This window comes from Rissa tridactyla, chromosome 5, assembly GCF_028500815.1.
Source record: "Rissa tridactyla isolate bRisTri1 chromosome 5, bRisTri1.patW.cur.20221130, whole genome shotgun sequence".
In the NCBI taxonomy this organism is placed as follows: domain Eukaryota; kingdom Metazoa; phylum Chordata; class Aves; order Charadriiformes; family Laridae; genus Rissa; species Rissa tridactyla.
In genome coordinates this window covers 44,817,958-44,844,872 of record NC_071470.1, presented here as the reverse complement: position 1 = coordinate 44,844,872, position 26,915 = coordinate 44,817,958, and the positions used below count along the sequence as shown (strand labels likewise).

Below are 26,915 nucleotides of genomic sequence, written 5' to 3'. Positions count from 1 at the left end.
CCCCTTTTGAATTCTGTGCAGCAGTTTTGAACAGGACCAATTTCCCCAGAACTGCAAACCCAAATTTTCTTCACTGCCCTTCTGAGTGAATAAATGTCAGTAACTCTTGTTCCAGCAGCTGGGCAGACAGACTTTAATGAGGAGAGTTCAACAGTTCTCAAATCCACCACTCTATTGCTACTCGGGAGAGAGGCAAATCCACTGGGAGTAGCAGGTATTACATTGAGATTAGGTTCTAAATGTAGATGAAAAAGATGGAGATAAAAGAATGACAAACCAGAGACAAACACACTGTCAAGCTCAGTGAACAGAGGACTGTGCGAGGGATCAAAAATTCTGCAAGCATTCTTTATTTAAAATAACAGCTACAATTTTTAAACTGCTTTAAATAAAAAATAAGCCCATAATATTTTAGAAGATGATCCTCTGCAAATACTATTACTCAGTTATAATCTTTTACTCATGATGCAGTTACGAAAAGTGTTTTGAAAAAAATCCTTCCTATTATGATTACGATTTGTTCTACATGTTTGGAAGTGTCCAAGCTGGTGAAAAATATTTTTTTCCATAATGTATAAAATTATAATTTTAAATTTATAATATATAATTACAATACAACATAATTACAATTTGAAGATGCAAAATTGAAATTAAGATATAAAGAAAATTCTGGGAAAAATTCAGTTCTATTTCTGTTTGGAATAAATATTTTCAACATTCTTATTTTCCTTTATTGAAGAAAATTAAAATGTTTAATGCTATCGTAGCTTGATGCTTAAATGAGGAGATACTTGTGTGTGGAATGATGCGTGGAAGACATTACATGATGGCTTCTTGCCTAAGTTTCCTTACATGGATCTTGTTCCCTGTGTATATGAATTCCCTGTATCCTGGTAAATGCAGACTTGCCGTTACGAGTAACAGGTCACAGGCTTTGCCTTAAGCAAACACAGGCCCCTTGGACTGGGGCTGTCACATTGGCCTTGCCTGAGTTTGGCTTGGGTTGCATGGAGAGCTTGGTTTCAGCTTGTTTAGCCTTAAGAGCAGTAGACAAATGACCAGGTGGCTATCATTTGATTTGTTTTGGTTTTGCTTAGCTTAGTATACTTTTACAGCATTATGTATTTTTTGTAAATGCTATTGACATAGGTCAGATTGCCTGAATTCAAATTCTTTTGAGAACAAATTTAGTTCAAGAGTATTTGGTTTGCCTTAATTACAGAGACTAATGGTATGCCACATTCCTTTGGCCTGTTGGGCACACACCCTACAATGAACTAGTACTTTTTTTTAGTTTTCATTTTTAAACAATGTAATGAATGTGTACACAGTTTGTTAAAAGACCCTACATAGGAGAATGAATCTTGCTAAAGAGATCATCTCCCAAGATACCCTTGTATTTTTAAATAGGGTCTTCACTATTGCATTGCAACAAAGAAACCTAAATAATTCTTAAATTTATGTAATCTAATGTTTCCATTATCATTCATATTAAGGCAACACTTAACATACCATATGGAAATGATTTTCCTTATTCAAGAGTCCATTAAAAGCATATAACAAGAAGCTATCCTTATGTCTGGAGTTACGTAGCTATGCAAAATAGTCCCTCAGGGGCACATCAAAGTTTTATTTGGAAGAACAATGTTATGCTTCCATTAATACATGGTTTCAGTGTTTGCAAACAGCATGCTAATGCCTTTAAACATGTCTTTAACCTTCTTGGATTGCTATATATCCTACATGCTTCATATATATTTCCACTTCTATGCATATAATCAAGATCTACATGTACAACATCTACCCATATAATCTTGGATAATGCACTGGTACATTTCTGTAGATGCTATGTAACTCTGTATGTTTTGGTAAGTCAGACTTGTATCACAATTTTTAATAAAGAAATTACGGTATTTCCTAGTGTTTTGATGGTACAGATGAACAAATTTATCTCACTGCCACAAAGTCCTAACATCTCCCATTTTTTCCCTCTCTCCCCCTTATTTCTTGGCTGTACTCTCCTTTCTTTTCTTTTGCATGAGTTACGGTCTGGCCCTTCACTTAGTCCATATTCAGGTCACTCAACTGGCAGAAAATAAGCAGGATTGGGGGTGGGATGTAGAGGGTGAATATTTTTCTGCTGATTTAGTAAGTGACTCAGAGGAGAGACTGTGTCAGGACATGGCAAGAAAGGCAATCAGAAAATCTCAGGAAGCAGGATCAAGTGGTTTGTGTTTTGTTTTGTTTGGTTTTTTTTTTAGAAGCAGCAAGCCCTTAGTTAAGCTAAGCAGTATCACAGAATCACACTTTCTGAAAGACTTTCAGGGAAATAAAAGTAGAGTTCAATACGGAAAACTAGGAAACTTTCAGGCAGTCTGTCTTGACGATTAATTTCATGTTTATTCTTACTGCTTTTCGCACGGCCATTTTTTTCCTAATATACATTCATTACTTTTTAGTTTAAACTCTGTAAGTAGTTTTGGATCTTTTTTCATTTGACATGGTCTGAAGTCGCTGACAACTGTCTGTTGTCCAAAGATAAAATGCAAGAAGACCAAAGCAACAAGGTTGCAATGACTCAAAATGACAATACATTAATGGACTGGTCAATGTATAATCAAGCTCGTATAATAGGAAGAACTGAGCACAAACTTGATCTCCTGTGCCGCCAGGTTGCTGAATGTGGAGCAACAGCTATTGAAACCAAAGCCAGATTTCAAGATTCAGTCTTAGATCTGAGGTAGATAAGAGTGAAAATCATCAGTTCTGATCTGGATACAAGAACACATATAGATGTATCTTATATTGCTTGTAACATACCATATGAAAGTTCTCAACATCTTTCTTCTTTCTGCTACTCACTACCATGTTGACCCATACCCCAGTGGTTTGGTCGAGATGTTCATATGTGCTGTACACATTTGTCCCCAGTCACCTTTGGCATTCAAAGAGCAAATAAATACCTGGCAAAACTACACCACAAGTCGTCTACATCTCTCTGAGTCCTGTGAAAAAATAAAGCACCTAATAGAAGTGCTACATTTGCTGCAGAGTTTGTGAGAAATGGTCTTAGCACTCATAAATACAGGGTGTGGGTAAGCGTTCTAGTTTTTTTGGTTCTACTGATTATGTCCTGACCACACTATTTCCCACCTGTGTGCAACACAGACTTATCAATGCATGTTGGCATTAAGAAAGATTATCTATGAATTCTCCATTACCAAAATCCCTCAGAAATCTGCACATTAATGGATCTCTCATTGATTTCTGCTAAGTACTAAGTCATGACTGTTAAACTTTACTCATTGTTTACATACAGCATCAGGATGTAACAAGATTTAAAAATAAAAAAATAACATTTTAGAGAAACAAAGCAAGAGAGAGAAAAGAAAATTAAAAGGCTAATCTTTGTACTTACGAAAAGCTCTATAGAATTCTTCCAGAGCTAGGTGCTTGTCACTATTATAATCATCGTATTTCAGCAAATCGAACAGAGAGCAGTCAGACAGATCCTTGCCAAGCTCATCCCGTTTTATTACCTGACAAGAAAATTATAACCATGAAATTACATTTGAGCTCTTAGAGTTCTCTGGTATAATTAATTGTTTCTAATAATCATTTAATAGATCATTTTAAGGTTGCTGTGGGGCAATGAACTGCAACTGTGTAAAGTCAGGGATTTCCAGTTACTTTGTAATTATTTATTGCAGTTTTAAAAGTTAATACCTTTAGGACAGACTCACTGAGAAAGTTTTTAGAATATATAGAGGATATTTATAATGGGGCTAGACAGAACCACTATAAAGACACCGAATATTAAAGCTGATCTTACTTTACATGTATAGGAATGATGATTAAGAACTCAAATATACTTGAGATAATAATTTCCCAAGTACACATGATGTAATGTCTTTTTCCTCTCAGTCTAATTCCTAACCAACAAGAAACAAGTTCAAACATTTTAAAAAAATAACTAAAATAAACTCCTATTACCCCACTAATTGTATCAACTTCTTACAGGCTTTTGACAAGCCTATTACCTTCCCAAAGACCTGTTATACAAGTAGCTGACCTGAAAAGGCTCCTGTTTCTCAATGGGGCCACATAAACTTTGCAAATCCATCATAATTAATAGCTAGTAGATTTTTAACTCCAATGAACTTCTCACAATGTTCTTTAACTTGTGCATCATTTTAGTTTAAAGTCTGTAAGTGTTGTAGACATGTAACTTGATTCCATCTGAGGAATTTTTAAGATGTTGATAACCACAAATATTCAGAATTCTCATTTTACAAGGTGCATGTATTCAAAACACTATCCCATGAAAATACCAAAGCTAACTTAACTCTGTTGTAATGTTGCACAGTTTAAAGTTTTGTAACAGGCACAGAAAAAATGAATATAACTGTAGTTCGTTCCTTTGTAAAATAATTACTTTTCCTACTCTCTACATGTCTTCCAAAATAACTGCAAAACCGTTACATTTGTATTATCATGTGCTAGCTTCTGAAAAACAGAGGATACAGAGACTTTTGTGTTTCAGTTGCTCTGCAAAGGAATCAGCAGGAATAGAAAGGAATGCATTCACTTATTATTCACGTAAATAGAAAATTTCTAAATAAACAGTAGAGAATAAAAGGAGCATTAGAGCAAAGAAAAACAACACAAACATTTTATCCTACCGGAATTAATCTTATACATATTAATATAAAAACATTCTAAAAAGATAATGACCTTGTTAGTACATTAAAAAGGATGAAAACCATTCACAAATGTAAGGAAAATCACCACAAAACCAGCTTTAGCTATTATTAATTAAAGGTAAATACTAATGGTACCTGAACACTAGGCCTAGATACTTCTCATATTTTAAAAGCCTGTTTATTAAGTTTACATTAAACTGAATTAAGAAAAATTGCAACAGCTGGTACATAAAGGACAAAAATGTAACCTTGGAAAAATTAATAACCCAAACTAAGTCCATTGTAGTCATACAAGTATTACTAAATATATAACATTGTATATTGAAAACTTCACTCTACAAGAAATATCTGAGATTTCAAGGCCATGAAATGTGTTTAAAAATCACAGCTGTTTCATGAAAAAGGAATATTTGGGGTGAGAAGCATTGTTTCCTGTGCTTTTTTTTTTTTCATAAAAAGTGATCTGAAATAGTTTAAAACACTTGTTCCCACTAGCTTCAATTGTACAAGCAAGGATTAAACTTTACACTTAAGGTGATGCAACAAAACCTTTGTTAAAGCCCACCAACACCCGCTAGTATAGTACCATATTTTTAATTGCGTATTAGTGTTCTCAGCTTCAATCCTTTGAGTTCAAATCTGTCTTACGATGCTTTTCATTTATATTTGGTCAATTTTATTGAAACAAAAAATAATAATAATTTTTAAAAGATTAGTCAGAATGATTGAGATATTTCCGAGACTGATGCTGTGGACAGGTTATTTAGACAGATGTCTAAATAGACATCTTTATGCTGGCAATATACCTTGGGCTTCTTTGGAAAATTCACTGTTTTGATAAATACATAAACCCTCAAAAAATGTCCATTAGGACAGATTTTAGAAGGTACAGAAGTGATTTTATCTTAATTATGTGTAATTTGATGCTGAAAGAGCTGTTCCAATTTTTACCCAATAGGAATTCTCTTATGTTGGATCTAGCCATCTCCCAACTCTGCATGTGATCTGTGGATCAGATCTACTCTGTGATCAAAAGCAAAATTAATATTTGTGGAGATTTCAGTTGGTTGGTTATTTTTTTCCTCTTGAAGTGGTGGGGGATTAATATTCTATTACAAGAAGTACAACTCGGAATAGGTATTAAGGTGTTGTAGGGATTTGTATTTTGAAAAATCATCTGTTTCTGTAGCAGCCTGCAGTTAGATCAGATCAACTGTGATATGAAATTACTACCTATATGAGACTCTAGTAAAGCAAAACTGACTACTTGCAAAGCCATTAGCCAACAGAGAAGTCATTTAGCAACTTATGTTAGCATGAAGTGTTTTAAAACCATCAGATCAAACTGCCTGTTGACAAGAGTCCCAACTCACTGGCTGAGGAGACCTTTTTCTTGTTGACATTACCTTCTAACAGTATTTCACATATCAGTGAAATTCTATACGGCGGGACATATAACGACACAGCGCAAATATTCAAACAGGGCAAGAAAAATTGCCAGTATCGGTTCAAGAAATATACAGTGGAATTCACAAATAGACTGTGAATATTTTTTGTGTTTCTAAATGCTGTAACGACATGATATTTTAACACCGTCTTCTAGGAAATACAACCTGTCAGACAACCCCATTTTTCATGTTCTTCTACTTACATAAGGGATTTAATTTACAAAGGCAGCTTGCTGAACATAATAGCTTCTTGTAGGTATTTTTAATTTCACACCCTACACTATTACAAGAGAAAAATAATACTATGCCATACAAATAAGGCATATACTGCATGAATAATAATGTCAGTAATTGCAAAACCTGAAAAAATAGATGTCAGTAAGGAATCATCAATGTCTGAAACAATCCAGTGGGATTTTAAAAGTCTGGGGTCTCATCCCAATCCTTTTTGATAATCTAAAAATAAATATAAAAAGAAAATTGGCAGATGGTATATACTGTTGAAGTGAATAATAATGAGAAGAAGGACAGGACAGCATATGGAATGAAATGGTTCACATGGTTGGACATTTTCAGGAAAAGGATCTATGTTTTCACAGAGCCAAATGCAAGGCCATTCATCTAAAAATAAGAATGTAAACCATACCTTAACGAGGATAAATGGGCCCTGGAAAGCATTTTATCTGAAAAAGAGGCAAGTTTTGCTGTGGATAAGGAAGTCTCATAAATTCCAGGATCATTCTGTAGCCTAAGCAAGCAGTATGATCTTTGGAAATGTAACAAGGTAACGGGGGGTAGAAAGGCAATGTTGGGACTGGTACTGAAATATGGAATACGGTTTTGACTTGCACATATTAAAATTTAATGTTGAGAACTAGAAGCAAATTTTTCAAGTTAGAAAGTATCCATGAAAGCAATCAGAAGCCTGATGAAGACCCTTTGCATTAAGAAAGCTGAGAAAAATCAATCTTTACAGGGTTTGGGGGTTTGGTTTTGTTTTTATTTAAAGGGAGACTAAGAATTTACCATATTGCATTCCATAGGTACTTTCACATGGGGGAAAAAAAATAAATATGAATGTTTCAATTTAGTAAACAAAAGTTAATAGGACAGGAAAAAATTAATAACACTTTTGAAACCATAAAAGAAAAGCTATAGGAACAATTAACCTTGAACTCTGGGACTCTTCTTTGACTTTCATCCTTGAAAACTTGATGTTTTCAAATCAAGGCTGCACACTTCCTTGTATACCTTTATCGCTTCAGCCAAAAGCCAGACTTTTTTTTTAATTAAAATTTTAGAACAAATAGAATAAGATTCCATGTCTATGATACAGAAGTTAGGTTAGATTATCTAAATTGTGTATCACAGATGATCTAACAGCGTGCCTTAAGTTTTAAATTCTATTAATCTCTGTCTATGGAGGAGAGAAAAGTAAAATTCAAGGAAACCAATTCTTAAGCCAATTCTTTAAACCCAGCCTGTCTTCTCCTTGGTTAAACTAAACAGACAGTAATTAAAAGTCAGGGAGGCAGGATAGAAACAGGCAAAATTTTTAGTCCATCACATGCTAGAAATAAAATTCTTACTATAAAGGTTAAAGACTGATTAAGATAATCTGCACAATTTTATGATTGTGCCATACAAGTCATGCATGGGATTATTTGATTTCAGACTTCTTGAGATGAAAATCCATACCAGAGAACATTCACAAATATCTATGCTGACAAATTTTACTTTACATTTCCATAAAGACTGTGAAGTACTTACTTTCCATATCGTGAACAGGTAAAAGGTAAGACATACAGCGAAACAGCTGCTCTGTTTATGGCTCATTGTGAAACCCCATAAATACTGGAAACTTATCTAAATTTTCAAGTTAAATACGGCCTTTCTGAACTATGAATCCTACCCTTGAGAACTGAATACTCTTTGAAACATGGAGGAGGGATTTGTATTATTTGGAAAATACTGTATATTTTAAGGATATAGCAGACAATTATTTATTTCCCAAGAAACAGCATACTGTTAGCTTAGTGCAAAACTTCTCAGGAATTTAATCAGTACTATTTCAAGTTTTAGGAGACTATGAGAGGCAATCTAATTAAAAATGACAAATTGCATGTCAGAATAGATTGTTTCATTCATTTCAATTTGATTTCTGACAGCCACAATGAAAACTCTGCAGATGTCATGAAACTAGATCAGAAATAACACAACATTTCCTTTATTAGTCTACCTTATCAAAAATTTTGTCAGTCAGTGGTTTTTTGGTTGCCTGTGATTGATGGTCTCTATGTACCTTCCTCAAAGAAAATGCTATAGAAATACAACTACAAACAAAAACTTCACTTATAGTGAATGTGGTGGTTCAGTTAATGTGAAGTTCATCTTCCCTAAAAGCAAGTATCTCATCACAACAGTGTCACTCAGTGCTTTATCTAAGTACATCAAACACAGAACACTGTGGGAATTATGCTCCAAATTAACTCTGACTGCATGAGGTTTTCATTTACCTTGCTCCACCATCTTCCACAGCAGTATAACTGTGGAAATTAAAAGAATTGATCATTTTTGAAATCAAATTACTAATAAAGGTTGGTACTTTTTTCCTTGCTTTAAGTTTCCTTAACCCAGTTAAATCACTATTCTTCTTACAGTTTTCCAGCACATTCTGTAGGGCAGCAACACCATCTTCTATTTGGTGTCTATACCTTCGGGGATTTGAGGTAGAGTGCGTAAAGATATGGGACTGCTGCATCACAGAGTGGGTCATCCCTGAGCAAGCAGCGATCTGAACTGGTAAACCCACAGGGAGTGGCATGGTACTGTTTTAATGTAAAGTCATCGTCTCAATTTCAATTAAGGGTATTATCTCAATACTGTCCCATACTAATTGAGTTACGCTGCTCAGATATGAGGTTTCTCCTGCAAACTTACTCCAATGAGAGTCACACTTCCCTGCCTTTCCACTTCCACACTTAGCAGGAGGAAGATTTAATCTGATTCAAAAGATGTAAATGTGTCCTTAGGTGTCTGCAAGTAGAATCACAGAATGACAGAATGGTAGGGGTTGGAAGGGACCTTCAGAGATCATCTAGTCCAACCCCCTGCCAAAGCAGGTTCACTTAGAGCGGACTGGACAGGAATGAATCCAGGCAGGCTGGCCTAACCTTGAGGTCATTGGCTACAGAAAGGGATAGCCCAGGTAACCCCAGCTTCAGAAACTGTTTCTTCCGTATTTTGCATTAGCCAATCACTAGACTGTGCCCACATAATCTGGTGTCTAAGGTCCTCTTGTTTAAAAGCATTTCTACTCAGACTTTAGGCATGGACTTTGTTCCTAGCCAGAAACTGAGAAAATCATAGGTGCAAGGTCATCTGATGAGGTTGCTAACCCGCTCTCTATTATATTGTAAAAGTCATGGCAGTCCGGTGAGGTCCCCACTGACTGGAAAAGGGGAAACACAATCCCCATTTTCAAAAAGGGAAAGAAGGATGAACCAGGGAACTATAGGCCAGTCAGTCTCACCTCCGTGCCTGGTAAGATTATGGAGCAGAGCCTCCTGGAGGCACTGCTGAGACAGAATAACAACCAAGAGGTGATGGGGTACAATCAACACGGCTTCACCAAGGGCAAATCGTGCCTGACAAACCTGGTGGCCTTCTATGAGAAGGTCACAACGTCAATAGACAAGGGCAGAGCAACTGATGTCATTTACCTGGACCTGTGCAAAGCCTTTGACACTGCCCCGCATGACATCCTGGTCTCCAAGCTCATAAAATATGGCTTTGATGGACTGACAATTCAGTGGATAAAGACCTGGCTTGACAGCCACACCCAAAGAGTGGCTGTCAATGGGTCCATGTCCAAGTGGAGGCCAGTGACAAGTGGAGTCCCTCAAGGATCAGTACTGGGACCGGTCTTGTTTAACATCTTTGTCAGCGACATGGACAGTGGCACAGAGTGCACCCTCAGCAAGTTTGCCGACGACACCAAGCTGTGTGGGATGGCTGACACACTGCAGGGAAGAGATGCCATCCAGAGGGACCTTGGCAGGCTGGAGAGGTGGGCCCATGCCAACCTCATGAAGTTCAACAAGACCAAGTGCAAGGTCCTCCCATCTGGGTCGGGGCAATCCCAAGCACCGATATAGGCTGGGCAGTGACTGGCTTGAGAGCAGCCCTGAAGAAAAGGACTTGGGGGTGCTGGTGGACGAGAGGCTCAACATGAGCCGTCAGCGTGCACTTGCAGCCCAGAAAGCCAATCGTATCCTGGGCTGCATCGGGAAAAGCATGGCCAGCAGGTTGAGGGAGGTGATTCTCCCTCTCTACTCCACTCTTGTGAGACCCCACCTGGAGTACTACATCCAGTTCTGGAGCCCCTACTACAAGAGAGATATGGACATGCTGGAGTGTGTCCAGAGAAGGGCCACGAGGATGATCAGAGGGATGGAGCACCTCTCCTATGAGGACAGACTGAGAGAGTTGGGGTTGTTAGCCTGGAGGAAAGAAGGCTCCGAGGAAACCTTTATAGCGGCCTACCGGTATCTTAAGGGGGCCTACAAGAAAGCTGGTGAGGGACTTTATAGGATGTCGGGTAATGGTAGGACTAGAGGGAATGGATTAAAACTAGAGATGGGACGATTCAGACTGGACGTTAGGAAGAAGTTCTTCACCATGGGGGTGGTGAGACACTGGAACAGGTTGCCCAGAGAGGTGGTGGAAGCCCCATCCCTGGAAGTTTTTAAGGCCAGGCTGGATAGGGCTCTGAGCAACCTGGTCTAGTGGGAGGTGTCCCTGCCCATGCTAGGGGGGTTGGAACTAGATGATCTTTAAGGTCCCTTCCAACCCTAAACAATTCTATGATTTTATGAACTAAACAACAGGAATAAACTAATTAAAATGTTATCTTACTTACGCATTTAGCAGAAATTAATGCTGAATGTATATTAAATTACTAAATGAATAATTCCTTCAGATTGTTTTTAAGATGATCTATAGTAACCAAGCTGTTTATAGATACAGCTCTACTCATCTAGAGAGTGCATTCTTCTAAGGTATGGCATATTCCGGAGATTTACAGGTAAGTACACATACCTACACACAGCCATAAAGACAACAGTACTTAATTTCTTACATAAAAGTTGTTATTTTTTCAGTACATTTTACATTAGAACTCTTGAATTTATGCTTTATGTAAAGATGATATGTATACATACACCTACACCCCAACCCTGTGTATTTATCTACAAACGCATATGGACATGTAACCCTATTTAAAGATTCATTACACTTTACGAGAAATCCGTATTTCTGATGTCATCTGTAATTGAAGCATATTACACTGATATGTGAAAATGGCATATTTAATCTTACAGTAGTTCCCATAACTTCCTTGAAATAATGAACTTCGTATAGTTTCCTGAGAGTGAGTGGTTGGTTCATTTGGCTGTTTCTTAATTGGTTTTGTTTAGTCTCATTAACTGTAATGAAACGGCGCTGATAAAACATCAAAATAAAATGCAGAAGTAAGGATGAGTTTTTTATAAAATGCAATATGTTAACCTGGTAAATAACAGAACTGTATGCAGATATTTGAAATTATAGATATTCGTTGATAAATAAGGTTGCTAAACTCTTTCTCTGACTCAATAGAACAGATTGTTAAAAAAGCAGAAAAGGAAGATTTATTATTATTATATATTCAACTTGCTTTCGGACTATGTCACCTCCTTTTTCTATAAAGTGTTGCTTTCTTAGCTCACTAGTATAAGAAAGAAATAGAAGTAAAGCAGTTCTAAGTCTAAACAAGTCTAATCAAGCATAGATTATTTCACTTTCACGCACAGAAGGAACTTGAATTTCACTGTCGAGCAAGATGAAGTATTCTTAAAGCTTAAGTATCTTTCACTGTGAGTAACCAGAAAAGGCTTACTGTTTATAAAATGGCAATTCCACCACACAGGAATAACTACATTCATCACTGGAAAAACACATTTTATTCTCATGTCTCCCCATAACATTTCTGATATTGCTTTCTCTTCTACACAGCAGTAAAAATGTACAGTAATCAAGCAGTCTACAATGACAGACAGACTGAAGTTCAACTTATAACTTTGTATTAAATTCCAGTTTGGCTTTTCATAAGATAAAAGGCAATAGATAAAGAAGTGAACCTGTTAGAAACTGAATATTCATAGCTAACCAGAAGAATCAACTATTTTCCTTTATTTTGGATTCATTTAAATTCTTTCAAAGTGCTTTAAAATCAAAACAAAACAAAACAACATCAAGGAACCACCACACTTTACCAGAAACCTTGCAGATATGTTGTATTTATGTTAGACTAGAGGTGATTAAGATGATAAAAAATTCTGCCTATTTCATAGCCCACCCTTTTGGAAGGATAGATACTCTTTCTGATTAGTACCTACCTCTCAAAACAGATTGGGTTAAAGGTTACCTTCATGAATAAGTCTTCAGAAAAATCAAATCACATCTGATTTTCCAATATAATATTTGGAAACTAGAACATTAAATGAGGGTCAGCAGTGAAAGCAGTCAAGTCAGAGAATTTATATGGGCAAAAATGTTCACTAAGCCTGCATGGGGGCTACATAATCCCACCACCCTTCCATCTTCATTGCAGATTACTTTGGCTGACATTTACACTGTGTAACAGAGTTTTGTGTTTTTTTAACTGTAATTCTGCATTAGACTACAGAGCCATGAAAAAAAAAAAATATTCCTAGATGCCCAAATTGTCCAAATGAACAAAATAAACTATAGTTTGCCGATTTCTAATTCATTGTTATAGTACTTGACTTATTTTTTTAAAACTTCCTCACAATTTGAAATAGCTTTTTTAATAAAAAGCAGTATTTTTGCTTTTTCTGGAGAGGAGTATTTGTTTCTCTTGCCTCTAGATGCAAATTCAAGAACTTTATGATTTCCAATCCAACATACATCAATAAAAATTGGAGTGTTGCCGTCATCATTTCCAGTCTCCAACTGATCCATTTCAATTTTATATTAGGTAGGATGACTATATGGACATCTATGAGATGATAATAAAATGCAATCCAAGAGCCTGATCACACTCATTGCACAGCAAGATTGAGGAGATGTAAAATTTAAGATGCACTAAAAACTGAAGTTCAATATTCATGTGAACATAAATTGACTTCAGGAGTCCTTGTTGTTTTCTACAATAAATATGTTATTTTTCGTATTCCCTTAATATGATTAAATTTAAAATGCAGAAAGGCACTATTTTTTATGACTGGTCTGCAGATTGCAAAACTTTTGCTGTATTGTGAGAACAACTGAGAAAAGTTCCCCTAATCCTGAGAACATTTTCAAGAGTATTTCATTCAAGAGCCTCCCATTCAGCCTTAGGGAAATTCAAAGACCTTTCTAACCATTGCCCCCTCACGCTCCCTGCAATCATATTCTCAAAGAAGTTAATGGGCTCAGCATTCTCTCAATGCCAGGGACCTCTCTCACATCATGAATCAATACCTTCTAAATAGGGTGTTCAAGACTAAAACTTTTTGTTCCTTTTCTCCTACTACAGCAATTCAAATTGTTAGAAATACTGATAGCTATCATATACGCTAAGGGCAGAAGAGAGCAAGAATCTAATCCCACTTTGCAAAACAATCTTGATTTACCAAGCTTTTAGTTGAACAAGGACAAAAAACACTCAGTGGGCTAAACCACAGGAGGACAAAAAAAAAAGTGTCAAGTTTTCAACAATCAAAGATAATGCTCTGAAAAACAATGCATTCCATTTAAAGACATTGCTCTAAATTCTTTTAATTTGTCGTCTTGTTTTAAGTCTCCAGCGAGAACTGAGTCACGAACCTGATTTGTTCTCAGTAAATATGCAGGCTAAAATCTTCCTTCAACAGATGAAGGCAAAGATTTACAAATATTGAGGTTATACAGGAGCTAGGCTCTTAACTGCAAAACCACACACTATTCTGCGTTTTGCAAAGGCGATTCAGTGATTCCTTTTGTCATATGAAAGAGACACAAAGGTTCTCAGCTGAAGCTTCCGCTGTCAAGAAGTCTTAACAAGAAACAGATAGAACTTCTCTGTTTTAATTCTACTGACTAAAGAATGATTTCTGAGGGGAAGAAGTTAGTTCATTGTGTCTCTTGTCAAAACATACAATAACAAACCACACAGCGCTAACAATGAGCTTATTTTATATTATTCTTTAGATTGAATAATTTGGTATTTCTGGAATGAATTTTAGCAAAAAAACCAAAGCACCGTGTTTGGGCTGTTTGACCTGTTTCCATGCTTGTGAAAAAGCATTACTTTACAGTTGCTGTTATAAATTCATTTTTATAGAAAAAAGTATGTGCACTGCCATGCAACGTAAAATACAGGATTATGATTAACGGTGGCGTCTGACAAATTTTACTTTTCATGACTTTTTAAGTGGCTGACTAGCCTTAGACTCATTAATATAGTTCAGCCATGATTAGGTTTCTCAAACATGGACTTCCACATTATCTAGTAAATCAAAGTACATTTGCTACAACAACACTCTCTAATAGAGTTAATCCTAGGTAGATTGAAGCCAGTGCTGTCATGCCTACCAGAGCAACAATTACCGGTTTACATCCATAATGAGTTAAAGCTTGCTGTTTAGAGACTACTATGAACTCTCTTTCCAAGACTACTTCTGTACTTCTCTAGCCCCAAGTTATATGAAGCAATAATGCTTGTTCAGTATTCCAGAAGCGATTTAAAATATCATTTTAATAGTTTTTAACTTCTAAAATACATCCATACAGTTGGACTTTACTATACCACACTGTGGATAATAAAACAACTCATGGTCAAAGCAACTTACGGTGTTCTAACCCTCTAAGGTATATCCCAAAGCATTGTATTCGGATTTCTAAATAATCACTGCAGACTTTCTGAATAATTCATCTTTTCCAAAATTCTTGAATGAAGTTTTCAACCTCAGAGACTAAAGTGAGGGCGTTCTAAGACATAATATACCATGTGTGTCCTGACAAAGACAACTGAACAGCTACTTTGCTAATGCAACAAAATCTAAATCTTACCTGAGATAATTCATTAGAGTCCACAAGTCCATTGTTGTCTGAATCAAAGTAATTAAACATTTGATCTACAAGAAGTTTCTTTAAAGCCATTTTCTCATCATTTGTTTTATCTTTTGATTGTGCAATGTATCTCCGATTTTGAAGATCCAGTAACATATTTTTCACTTTAGTGTATTCAGTAGGTTTGCATTTATCTCCTGAAAAGAAAATACACAAGATTGTTTTGAATTTGATTTCTTATTAAGAGTTTAAAAGTAAATTTAAAAAAAAAATAATAAAATGGAAAAGCAGGGAGTATTAACTTATAACAATACCCCAGAGTTGCTTCATGAGGCAAGGAATTTTTCTATAGTAGTTTCTTTACATATCATTTCCTTGTCTGGTCTTCAGATTTAGGCCAAAAAATGATTGCACTTCTAGATACTTTCTGTAGACAAAGTTTTCCGTGTATGGAAACTAAGGAAAGTCTTAACAGTTTCCAAGCATGTACTTTTTTTCATTTAGATCATTCTGGAAAGCTACATCTGAAGATTTCTTTAAAATGTTATCTTTAGTAAAGCATTTGGTATAAACATTCATAAACTGAATACTGCCATGTAATATATGCAGTAAAACCTGCAAATATGACAGAAAATTATACACTATAAAGAACACATTTCATAATAACATTTGACTTCAGAAAGGAGAAATTACATTCATAAGCTAGCTCTGCCTTTTCATTTAATGGACACACCAAATTTATTTGAACAAGAGAAGGTGGGATTGCCAGAGGAAGAGAAAGGGTATCTTTGACAAGTTTATTCTTTTCATTATCAAGCCTTCCATAAAGCAGAAATTGCTACAGCAAATGCCCTACATACAGCAATTACAGTCACTACTTATTCTAAACCAAAGCACAATATAGTGTATATGTCTGGTATTCTCTTATTAGATTGCTGTATACTTTAAATTGAACAGAGAAACAGTTTAGAAGTTCTTGGTTTTATTATGATAACCTTAGTATTTCAAAGAATTTTTTATAAGAGGAGATGAGATAAGTAAACGTGGACCAGCAAAATACCATGTATTTGTTGCAAACATATATTTACAGTAAGCTACTACTTAAGTCAAATCCAAAGAGCAAAGTCAAGGCCAGAGCGATACGCTGACTAGCATAGAAAGTTATGTTCCGTTCTTGTTTTCAGATGCTAAGTTGAAGATATAAGTATTAATGAGGAACCAATATCTACCTCACAGAAACTGCATAGGAAGTTGTTTTGCTTTGCAACTGGATCCCACTTAAGAAATGTCTCATTTACATGTATGAGACTGGAATTTATTATTTTCGTGCATTTAATAGTATATGCATTATTATGGTGACTGCACCATGTACACCTCCGTCACCATTTCATTAGGTCGAGAGAGAAAAAGCTCCCAAATGCTTCTCACTATCCTAGAGAGACTCAGATCTAGAAGAGGAGGACTCCTATAAGAGAAGTTAAATTGTGGAAGTAGACAAAATGTTTTTAGGAATCAAAACCACTCTAGGATTATTTTTTTTTTTTTCTTCTAAAAGCCACTGCCTGCTATGTAGCTACCTGAAAATCCCAACTGAAGTAACAGCTGTAAACAAAACCAAGCTGTATTTAACTGGCAGCCTAAACTATGCATGGTATTTGCATATTTGTCCTTCCCTGCCAGAGGCATGGAGATTGAGGATGTACAATTTGTAAGAGTTGAATTCTACATGACTGCTTTTCAGGGTACTGATGCAGAAATACTTGGTAGGGAAACATGTTTATTCCTTAGCCATCCTGGATCTGCAATGAGCAAACCTGTCCATCTGAATGGATGCCGGCTCCAGGTGGTGGGGAGGGAAAAGAGCACTTAACTTTAACATACTCTAATTCATTTGGGTGAACTCCAAAAGACTGGGCCAGGAAAACAAGTATCACCTTTGTCTCCCCTAGATAACTTTTTCTGGCTGTGGTATCCTGACAGAGACACAGTTTAGTTTTCTTCTGGTACAGCTGAAATCCGACACCATTTTATCTACACTTCTGGGGCAAAAAAAACCCAAATCCTACCTATTTCTTAGCTACTATACTACTCAGACCTGTTTACCACGTCCAGATTTTATCCCCTGCAAATTATTTTTGATCAAATGGTTCTCATTCTGCAATTCTGGAACTGCAAAGAGATATGTTTACTTTAGAGATACACAACAGAAGTAAAGCAGTTTATTTCTTAATAGCATCAGTTAAATCCTGGATTTGTCATAGTATCTGTGATAAGTTAGAAAGAGAAATGGAAAATGAAACAAAAGAGTCACACTGACTTTTTTTTTCCCCTTGAGGCACAGTATAATGCCTCTCACTGTAATGACTGATCAAGAATTGAATATAGGTTCTCACTTCTATGGATACAAGAACGATGTTAATGTTCATTAAAATATTTAAGGTTGTTTATTTATTAAGTATGGAGAACATTTGTATGGGTAGCACAAAGATTCCCACAGGAGAGATTATACAAAGTGTAAATTTAGAGAAAAAATAAACTGTATAAGTTACATAATGATGAAAAGCATTGCAATAGTCACTTTGCATACTTTTAACCCATAACAGTGTTTATGAAAAGTAGTTTTACTGGAAGTTCAACCAAAGAACGTAATTTCCTGAGAACACGCTGCTAAAATCTGTTATAGGTGTTCCATACTGAGATAACTTTTCGTTTTTATTGTTCCTTTGATGTCCTTTGGAAATATTTTTAACCTGAAGAGCAGCTCAGACTCATCAATATGTTGTACTAATTGCTAACAGAAAATATGAATGCCTCTTTCACATTAAAGAAAATAGAATTAAGGAAAGATGATGTTATTTAATTACCTAAACAGTTATTTTTTATAGATACCGAAACATTAATCAAAATGGCAGTCTGTTGAAAATCAGCTGCAAATAAGGTGACTACAGTTCACAAAACAATTTCATGTCTCTACACTCCATCTTCAGTAGATGATCATTTTATACTCAACAATGGTGTTAAAGTCTATCCTCCTTATGGGGTTGTTTGTACCATGCCTGTAAGATAATAGCTGTAATTTGCTCTCAGTGTGTATCTGCTCACTTTACAGATCAACCTGACTGAATTACAGTCCCAGCCACAACAGCCCATTGGCTTCCAGCGTGTGTATTTTATGTTTGCTAGAGCCCAGACTGATTCTTTTAGTGCTTCACTAACTTGTTTGAGAGCTAGTCCTCATGATGAAAAAACTGCTAACACCGTTCAGAAAAAATCTCTGCTGGTCATCGTTTATGGTTTAAAACAGATGCTATTTTGTTTCTCACTTATCTAAATAGGTTAGTCCGACCCACATAAAGGGCAGCTTTACCAACAGTAGCTTCATACTCCCTGCAACCGCACTGTGCCACAGTTCTCTATAATATGAAAGTAGCATTCCCCTATCTCTACCTGAAAAGGATGTAAAGGTCACTGCACACGAGCACGTGGTTTGCCTATAAGGCGAGTAGAACGATACTTAGGTATTTAAGCACACTGACAATACTCTACACTATCTTAAAGTGACCTTAAAAAAAACCCATTACAAATAAATGCTTTGGTTTGGCTCCTGAGTTTGGGGCGGGTGGGTTGGTATTGTTCATGACAGACCACACTAATACAAAAATAACCTGAATGATTTTTCCCTTACACATTGTGTGATAAATCTTGAGAGAAGCATAGATGTTCAGGGGTCTGGGTAGACACAGGGTACATGCTGCACATGATAAATGGTTGGTTCCCCCGCCTTATCATACTGATTGAGAATATCAAACTTCAATACTTCGATGTTTGTGATAAAAACTAGGCGATATGCTTAGCTATTAAAAGTAAGTATATAAGTAAAAGTAGCTATCACAGTAGTTGTTTAAGTTGAAAACAAAGGTTTGTGTGGGTTTTTTTTAATTGCAGCAAATAAAAAAGGAGAATAGGGAGAAAAGTATTGTTTGCACACTTACATAAGTGCAGGTTACTTACACTCTTCAAAAAGAGCCTGAACACTGTACAGCAATTCTACCCCAAAGTCTACAGCCATTTTTTCCCTATTACTGCTTTAGCTTTCATTATGTTCGGCAAAGTAATCTGTTGCAATAGAATTAATATATTTTGATCTAACACCCACCTTTTAAATCTTCCTATGCATTCTCGCAACAGATTTTAGACCTGTGACAGATGAACCTTTAGTTTATGATCTAAGCTAATTACAGTTGTGGTAAAACAGGTTTACATAGCTAAACTATATTAAAATATTTTCATTTTGTACAAACAAACTGGAATCGAAGTGCCATTCTCTGGTCCCATATCTTGTAATTTCCGAAATAGTGAGAGCCCTGGAGTTTACTTAATTCAAACTCAAAAATAGTACAAAAGTGGAAACACTTGACTGTTTGCTTCCATTCGGTTCCACACAGTTTTGCAGCTTTATCTCTGTTACCTAGGAAACAGCTGAAAGTTAGATTTTGAGTGCTACTGTCCTCCTAGACAGTATTGAACAGATATTTGCCCTTAATACAGGAAAAAAAAAAGTTGTATTTGACAATTTAAGTCTTACTTGATTTGCAAGAGAGAGATATATTTCAAAACTAACTAGTTATTTATGAAAACTTGGCAAATTTATATACACATTGTTCTTAACACCTGTAGAAAAATATTAAAGAATCAGCTAAGATAATAATTTAGGAGTCACTCCTTAAATCCAAATTCAAATCTCGGATTTTTGTATGACATAGTTTTTGGAAAAATACTACTATACACAGAGAAGGAAAGAAGGAACACATAATTTAAAAAATAAAGACAAACCATCTGATTTCTGTTTTCGCTTTTCACCACTTTCATGGGTAATACAGGCATTTTAACCTTACTTTGCATTAGCATCTCCATTTACATAGCAGGAATAATTCTTATATCAGAGACTTATCGAATCATTAATATTCATGGAGACTCTATCTCCACTAAAGTCATTAGTTGCTGAGATACAACTGGATTCTTAGATATTTTATGATTTTGAGCTGAGTTGTATCTATGATTCTATATAGCGCAAATGGTTTCCACAAAGCCATTTTTCCTTCAAGATTAAAATAACTTTGGATCTCCAAGAAGTGGCAACTAGTTTTCAGTGGACTATATTGCATATGAACAGTTTTAACTATTCCAAAACGAATATTATCATAAACCGGATTTTTGGAAATAGAATAGAACTGATAAGCAGCAAGCATATACACCCCCATACACAGGACGCAGAAGTCACTAAAGACCTGGTTGGATATGAATCCAATTTCAAACATAACACAAGAGACAATTTGAAGGTCTTCATCCATTCAGTTATTTTTCAAGATTCAGTTTCTATAGATGAAGCACGAAAGCTGTAATCTTACTTGTAACCCTAACAGATAAAGGAACATTTTAAACCACCAAAATTGCTTTGGTTTATCTGAAAGAAACTTCAGGTTCAGATATCATTTCACAATATCTTATTTTCCAATCTCAAACTCTTATTTTCCAAATCTAGAGCTCAACAATTTTGACCCTTATGCTCCACTCTCCTTACTGAAGCTCTGAAACTGTAGTTGAAGAGAAGCAATCTCATTTGTACATAGACCTAACTCTTGATCTATGGTCTAAAGATTGAGGGGGATGGGGAGGGGGGCTTTACACTCAAAACCAGTATTTTCCAGTAAAAAATCCTGGATAAACAGGGATTAACATAAAAACTTTTCCGTGTTGTAGCTATATTTTAAATAAAAGGTGAGGCTTTTCTGACACTTTTTAAAAACATAAGAGTTTAAGGCTGCAAAACGTGGCCCTGCAGAGGCTCAACTTTAGATATTCAGAGACCCCAGGGGAAAAGAAAAAAAAGGAAAAAAAAGACATTTCAGATCGTTCTGGATTTGACTTTTGGTTTGGTTTTTTGGGGGGGTTGTTTTTGTTTTTTGGTTTCTTTTTAGCTAATTTAAACAGCACTCAATCAGCACATGGGCTGCTTTATGTCTTATTTTTTAGCATCCGTACTTTCCAATGACATATATAATTATCTAAATTCAGCTTTACTCTCAAAGTCACACAGTGTTGAGCACTTCCAGTTCTTCAGTTCTTCCGTGTATATAGGTCCAAGTAGATACAAGAATTGTTAAGAAATTTCAAGTGTTTTCTGTTTATTTGTAACATACATATAAAAACACCTACCACATACATAAACAGGCCCACAAATACAAAATTTTAAATTTCTGATCGTTCAAAACTATAAATCTTAAGACAGAAGTCATAATTGTACTTAATTACACATATCTGCACAAGTCTGGTGTCTGGTATTACACGGAGACATATATAACCAGCTTTTATACTGTTTTTATACACTTTTTAAGTAGTGTTTAAACAATGAATAGTTCGGAAAAAATATTATTTTCATTAAAGATATACCACTTAGGTTAAATACTATTAGAAGCGGAATCAAATTTGCATTAAGAAAACAGAAAAATAAGTAACAGTATTCCTTTTTTTTTTTTTCCCCAGTTAGAACGAATATTATATGGTGTGAGAAAGATTAATCCAAAAAGTAAACGGGAAATTAAGAAAAGGACCAAAATCAGCACTTGGGATGGGGGTGGGGTGGGGGGGGGGTGTTCTACTTGTTAATGCAGAGTGGTTAACATATCACAGATCCCTTGACAGAAGAAAATAGGTCATATAAACTTTCACCTTCAAGATGACATTTGAAGGCTAACGGAGGCTGACAATAATAATCAAAACATCATTTTCCACAGCTGAGAAAACACTGAGTGTACAGGTTGTTGGGACTGCATCTTAACATCATAAATACCATAGGCAGAGTCAGTATGGAACTGGCAGTTACATACTGGTTAGTATGTAACTTACCTCAGGGTATGCTACTGTAAAAAAGAAGAGACGAAAATGGGCAAATTTAGCAAACATGCCCGATTTTCCATACATAAGAGATTATTTCAGATATGTTGTTATTCTTTTCCTAACGTGCTGATGAGATTACTTATTCCCTGATTTTTTGTTTTCTTGAATCAACTCTAGGTTTTGGATGAGTTTTTCTATTTGTCCCATATGTTAGAAAAATAATTTCAATTTCACAAGTAAAAATTCATAGACAACATTAATAAGAAGATAACCTGGACTTCCACGTCCTTCCTAGCTTATTAAAAGAAAAACTGAAGAGAGAAAAATATAAAAGGAGTGTGCCCCAAAGGCAGGCGCTGCTAAAAATGAAAGTTGAGATAGGAGTTTAATGCAGCATTTTATTTTCCCCTCTAGTACAGTTAACCCAACCATTGCTGTTAGTCTTCCTCCCACAGGGCTTAGACAATTTTTTACTTCCAGTATCTACAGTGACTGTGATTCTGTGAAAGCTATGAAATGCTATAGGCTTACATAAAAAAAAAAAAAAGAAAAAAAAAGATTAAGAAGTACTCCAAATCCAGCAGGGAAATACTTATGGGATGTAAGCTAAGCCATAAATTTGTGTAGACTTCTGGAGTTCTGCTTTTGCTTCTCAGAAAGCATGTGTCAGAGGACTCTATTTTATTTAAAAAAAAAAAAAAAAAAAAAAAAAAAAAGAAGTTACTGAAAGAGATGAAACATGACTTAATAAGTCACAATCTTCCTTTTTCCAAGGGCTTCCCAAAGACGTGGAGTATTTACAGGTTTATGAAGTTGAGGTCTCAAGACTGGGTTAAGCCTAACTAAAACAGCACTATAGTTGAAAAGGACAGTTCTGTTGCTCCATTTCTGTTCCTTCCCCTCCATCGCATGTTTCCACCACTTCCTTTGTTTCACCTTTAGCACCAAAAGCCAACTATGCTAATTACAGAAGTTGTTACATTCAGCCTTTTGCTACAGGAAAAAGAGAATTAATTATATGTGTGCATATATATATGGAGACAAAAATTGTCATTACAATTAATATTTTAAAGCAGTCTATCAGACCAATTTATTTAATTAATGCAGAAAAGCCTCAACAACACAGATCAAATTACTTTAAAAACCTTCCTAGTATCTTCTTGAAATATCTATCTTATGCTTACCCTTCCAGTTTTTCTCCGAGGACTAAGAGTTCAATCTTTTCCTCAGGAATAATGAGGGGAAAAGGCTATAAGGAGTCAAAAGCATCCTGAGAACATCATCAGGAGGAATATGAAGGTATGGTGAGAGATAATCCTCAGTCTTGACATGTTTGAGTTCGTTTTATATGTTTCACTATCAGAACCTGCTGCTTCTTTTGGTAACATGGTTAAGCATGGAAGTGGAAAAATCTTCCCCCAACCTCAGTTGAAATAAAAGGCTATTATTTGTTAAGCATAGATTATGCATATATGGTTTTGAGAAAGCCTAAGGTAAACAGGGTAGGCAGTAGTCATTTGACCACTGGGCAATTTTTGAAACCGGTAAAATCAGCTCATGCCAAGGCAAGATAAGGCAAGTCCTGAGACTCTCTGCACCATAAGGTCAATTGCAAAGGGGTTTGTGTGGTTGGTTTTGTTTTGTTTTGTTTTCTTTTTAAACCAGAAGAAAAATAAGTAAATAAAAATCACATTCTACGGGGCTATTCATCTTTGAGTCATGATTACTGTATAAGCTAAAGCAATTCAGAGAAATCTGAGCTACAGAGGACCAAGGTCAGTAAGTGTACGTGATTCAACTTCATTTTAGCTAGCCTAAGGAAGAGACATTAACTAGTGCTTTCCAGGTTGAGCAGCATAGTTCTGTACTTGTTCTCTGCTTCCTCCACCCTTCCCACCAAGACACAAGGGAATATGCTAGTTTGGCAACAGGAGGAGGAAAACAAGATTTTTAAATTGAAACTCAAGTAAAGGAGCGTGCATTTTACCTTTGAACCCACACCAGAACGTAACCTAACCATACTGGTCTGGCAACAGCATGAGGATGTGATCAGGCTGGTAAGTCTTCACAGCTTCACATATCACTTTCAGGTTAAGTGTTTCCCTATTGTACTTAGCGTAGGCTTGAAATTATGTTTTCAGTTTTAAAAATCCATTTAAACCTCATCAATTATGGTTGGGAAGATGATGTCAAAAGGATTTTAACAAAATCGGAAACCTTGCTGAGACCTGTGTGGAGCCCCATTTATTTTAATGATACCAGGTCATCTACTACACTTGAAATTCCTGCATGCTTAACTAATTCACTCTTCCAGAAAGAAAGGTGATGTAGGAAAAGGCAGTATCGTACTATGAAGATAGATACCAGTATCTCCCTTAGCTATGCATGAAGGGCTTAAATATTGTAAACATGGCTGGTAGCGTTTTATAATGACACACCTTATCACAGGTCTTACAGCATTATTACATGATGGATGAAGCGAAGGTAAGGTACTGCGACAATCACACATTGGTAATACTCACTGTGGAGGTTTTATATTAAAAAATCCATATTCTTTTAGCAATAATTTGGCATCTCACACACTTGTGCCTGAATTTAGAGTTGAAGTTAGAATTGTGTAAATCAATGCAAGAGCAAAGCTAGGCCTGCATAAACTCACTTTCGCTTACTTTTAGAGATGCAGTGTGTATCTTGCAAAGTTGTGGGATTATACACAAATGTATTTTGACCAGTCACCCCTAAACAGAATTTGAATCATTGTTTCCTTTCACAGACACTCACAGAAAAGGCTACCTAGAGAAAGTAGATCAATAATTTTATTCTAGCATCACTTTCAGAAATAAATGCTTTAGTCAGAGATTTCTCTATACAAATGCAAAAAGCCTGCTGACCTAGAAGTTGTTTCAAAGTTACTGTCTGTCCTGAGGTACAGCCTTGCACCTTTATTCCTCGTCTGTGGTTTGATGACAAAAGACATTTAAAAAAAAATTAATTAGACTCTTCAGCTTTTCACCAATTGCAGTGGAATTCATAGCTTTGTTTTCTTACAACTGAAGCTTTTCTTTTGTTTCAGTGTTTTGTTCAGCACTTAACCTTCGGCAGAAAACATCCTTATTCACATAGACTTACGTACTTATAAAGTAGTTTCATTTCTATTTAGTTTCATATTGATCCTGTGTTTCTAGATATAATCCTTCACATACTTCATTAAAGAAACATCTACAGATTATCACTAACATGACACTGATCTCTGTCAAAATGGGGAGCATTTATTCAAATTGAACTTTGCCAAAATTTAAACAAGATATTAAAGCTATCTTTTCCATTACTGTTTAGGGAAGAAATGGTATAATTACACAAGGCTTACTTTAAAAACAATGATTTGGTTTTTTAAAAAAAAACAAAAACAAAAACAAAACCAAAAACCAAAAAAAACCCGCAACAAGCCATAACCACCAACAAAAACCCCAAAACCCAGAGTAGGTGAGTTTCAGCTGAAAATTTACAGAGTACGTATTAAAGAAGGAAACGCAGCTGAATTTGGTTTTGATATGCTCTGTTTTACTTACAGAAGTGATTTATAAAATGATCCTATTTTAAGACAAGTTTCAAAGATACAGAAAGTATCTTCTTCCTCAGAGGTTTTGAAAAATTAGGGGAAAACATTTAAATTTATATGAATTAAAAAAATATATATATTTCCATGCAAAAGCAAGCATAATAAAATTAGTTAATATTATAAATCTACCTTACCTTTTCTGCAAGTAAACAGTCTATCTTCTGCCTCTTCATATATTACTGAACTTTAATTCTTTTCTTTATAGGTACATATCAGAACTGGAATTTTATATTCAATGAAATTCCAAATTGTTACTTAAACAAATGACCTCACGATAACTTCAGCTACAGTAATCCTATAAAGCAGCACTAGAGACATGCCTTGGACACAGAGTATTCATCACTGTCAACAACTGTGATAAAGATCCTGACAAGAAACACCTCCATCATAAATTTGAATATATGCATTGAAAAAAAAAAAACCAAACACAAAATAAAAAAAAAAAACCTAACTAATTCTGCATAGTCCATTGGTAAGAAAATTACCTTTAGGAGATATGCAAACCAAACCAACAAGAATCCAACAAAATTTCCTACCATTTTAAGATCTTCTCTGCTTTTCATGTCATCACTTTGCTTGATTAAAGTACAATGAAGGGAATCTTTTTTTTTCAGTTGTTCTAATTTCAATTTAATATAATCTTTTTGCTTTCTCTCTGTGACTGTTGAATAGTGTTTTGTTGCCAATTTAATGCAGCTGCCTTCCAACCCCAATGATGACTGTCTCCTCACCACAACTCAAGACGAGTGTCAGACATACCAAGATGTCTAAATAAAGAGTACCATATGTGCATCAATCATTACCGTTAAGATGCCAAAAAAAAGTTATATGCAGGCCATCTTTTGCATCTGAACCAAAAAGAATACATTTAAACATGTTATTTCAGCATTAACTTAATTTTGTTGATGGATTCTGACATCTGCCAGTGTATACACCAAACAGAGCTAACTTGCAAAGTAAGCAGGGAATGAAATTAAAATTTGAATAGTTTTAATGATTCTGCAATCAGTACTTTTTGGGGTTTGGGTTGGATTTTTTTGGGAGGGGGGTGTTTTTTGTTTTGTTTTGCTTTAAACACCAAAAGTCTCTTTGACTTTACTTATCCTAAGGTTTTAGGATAAAAATAGATACAAAAAAAAAATCATCAAGCTATGC

The 26,915-nt window shown here is 35.5% G+C and overlaps 1 protein-coding gene across 3 annotated transcripts in view; it reads right to left on the bottom strand.

Moving 5' to 3' along the window:
- The window catches only part of FSTL5 (follistatin like 5), a 290,553-nt gene that overhangs the window by 131,745 nt on the left and 131,893 nt on the right, over positions 1-26,915 (bottom strand). For all 3 annotated transcript variants that reach the window (XM_054202954.1, XM_054202953.1, XM_054202952.1), the window contains exons 4-5: positions 15,245-15,441; positions 3,419-3,539 (exon numbers count right to left, since the gene is read on the bottom strand). In XM_054202954.1, coding sequence (XP_054058929.1) covers positions 3,419-3,539; positions 15,245-15,441 — 318 coding nt within the window. The remainder of the gene's footprint in view (positions 1-3,418; positions 3,540-15,244; positions 15,442-26,915) is intronic.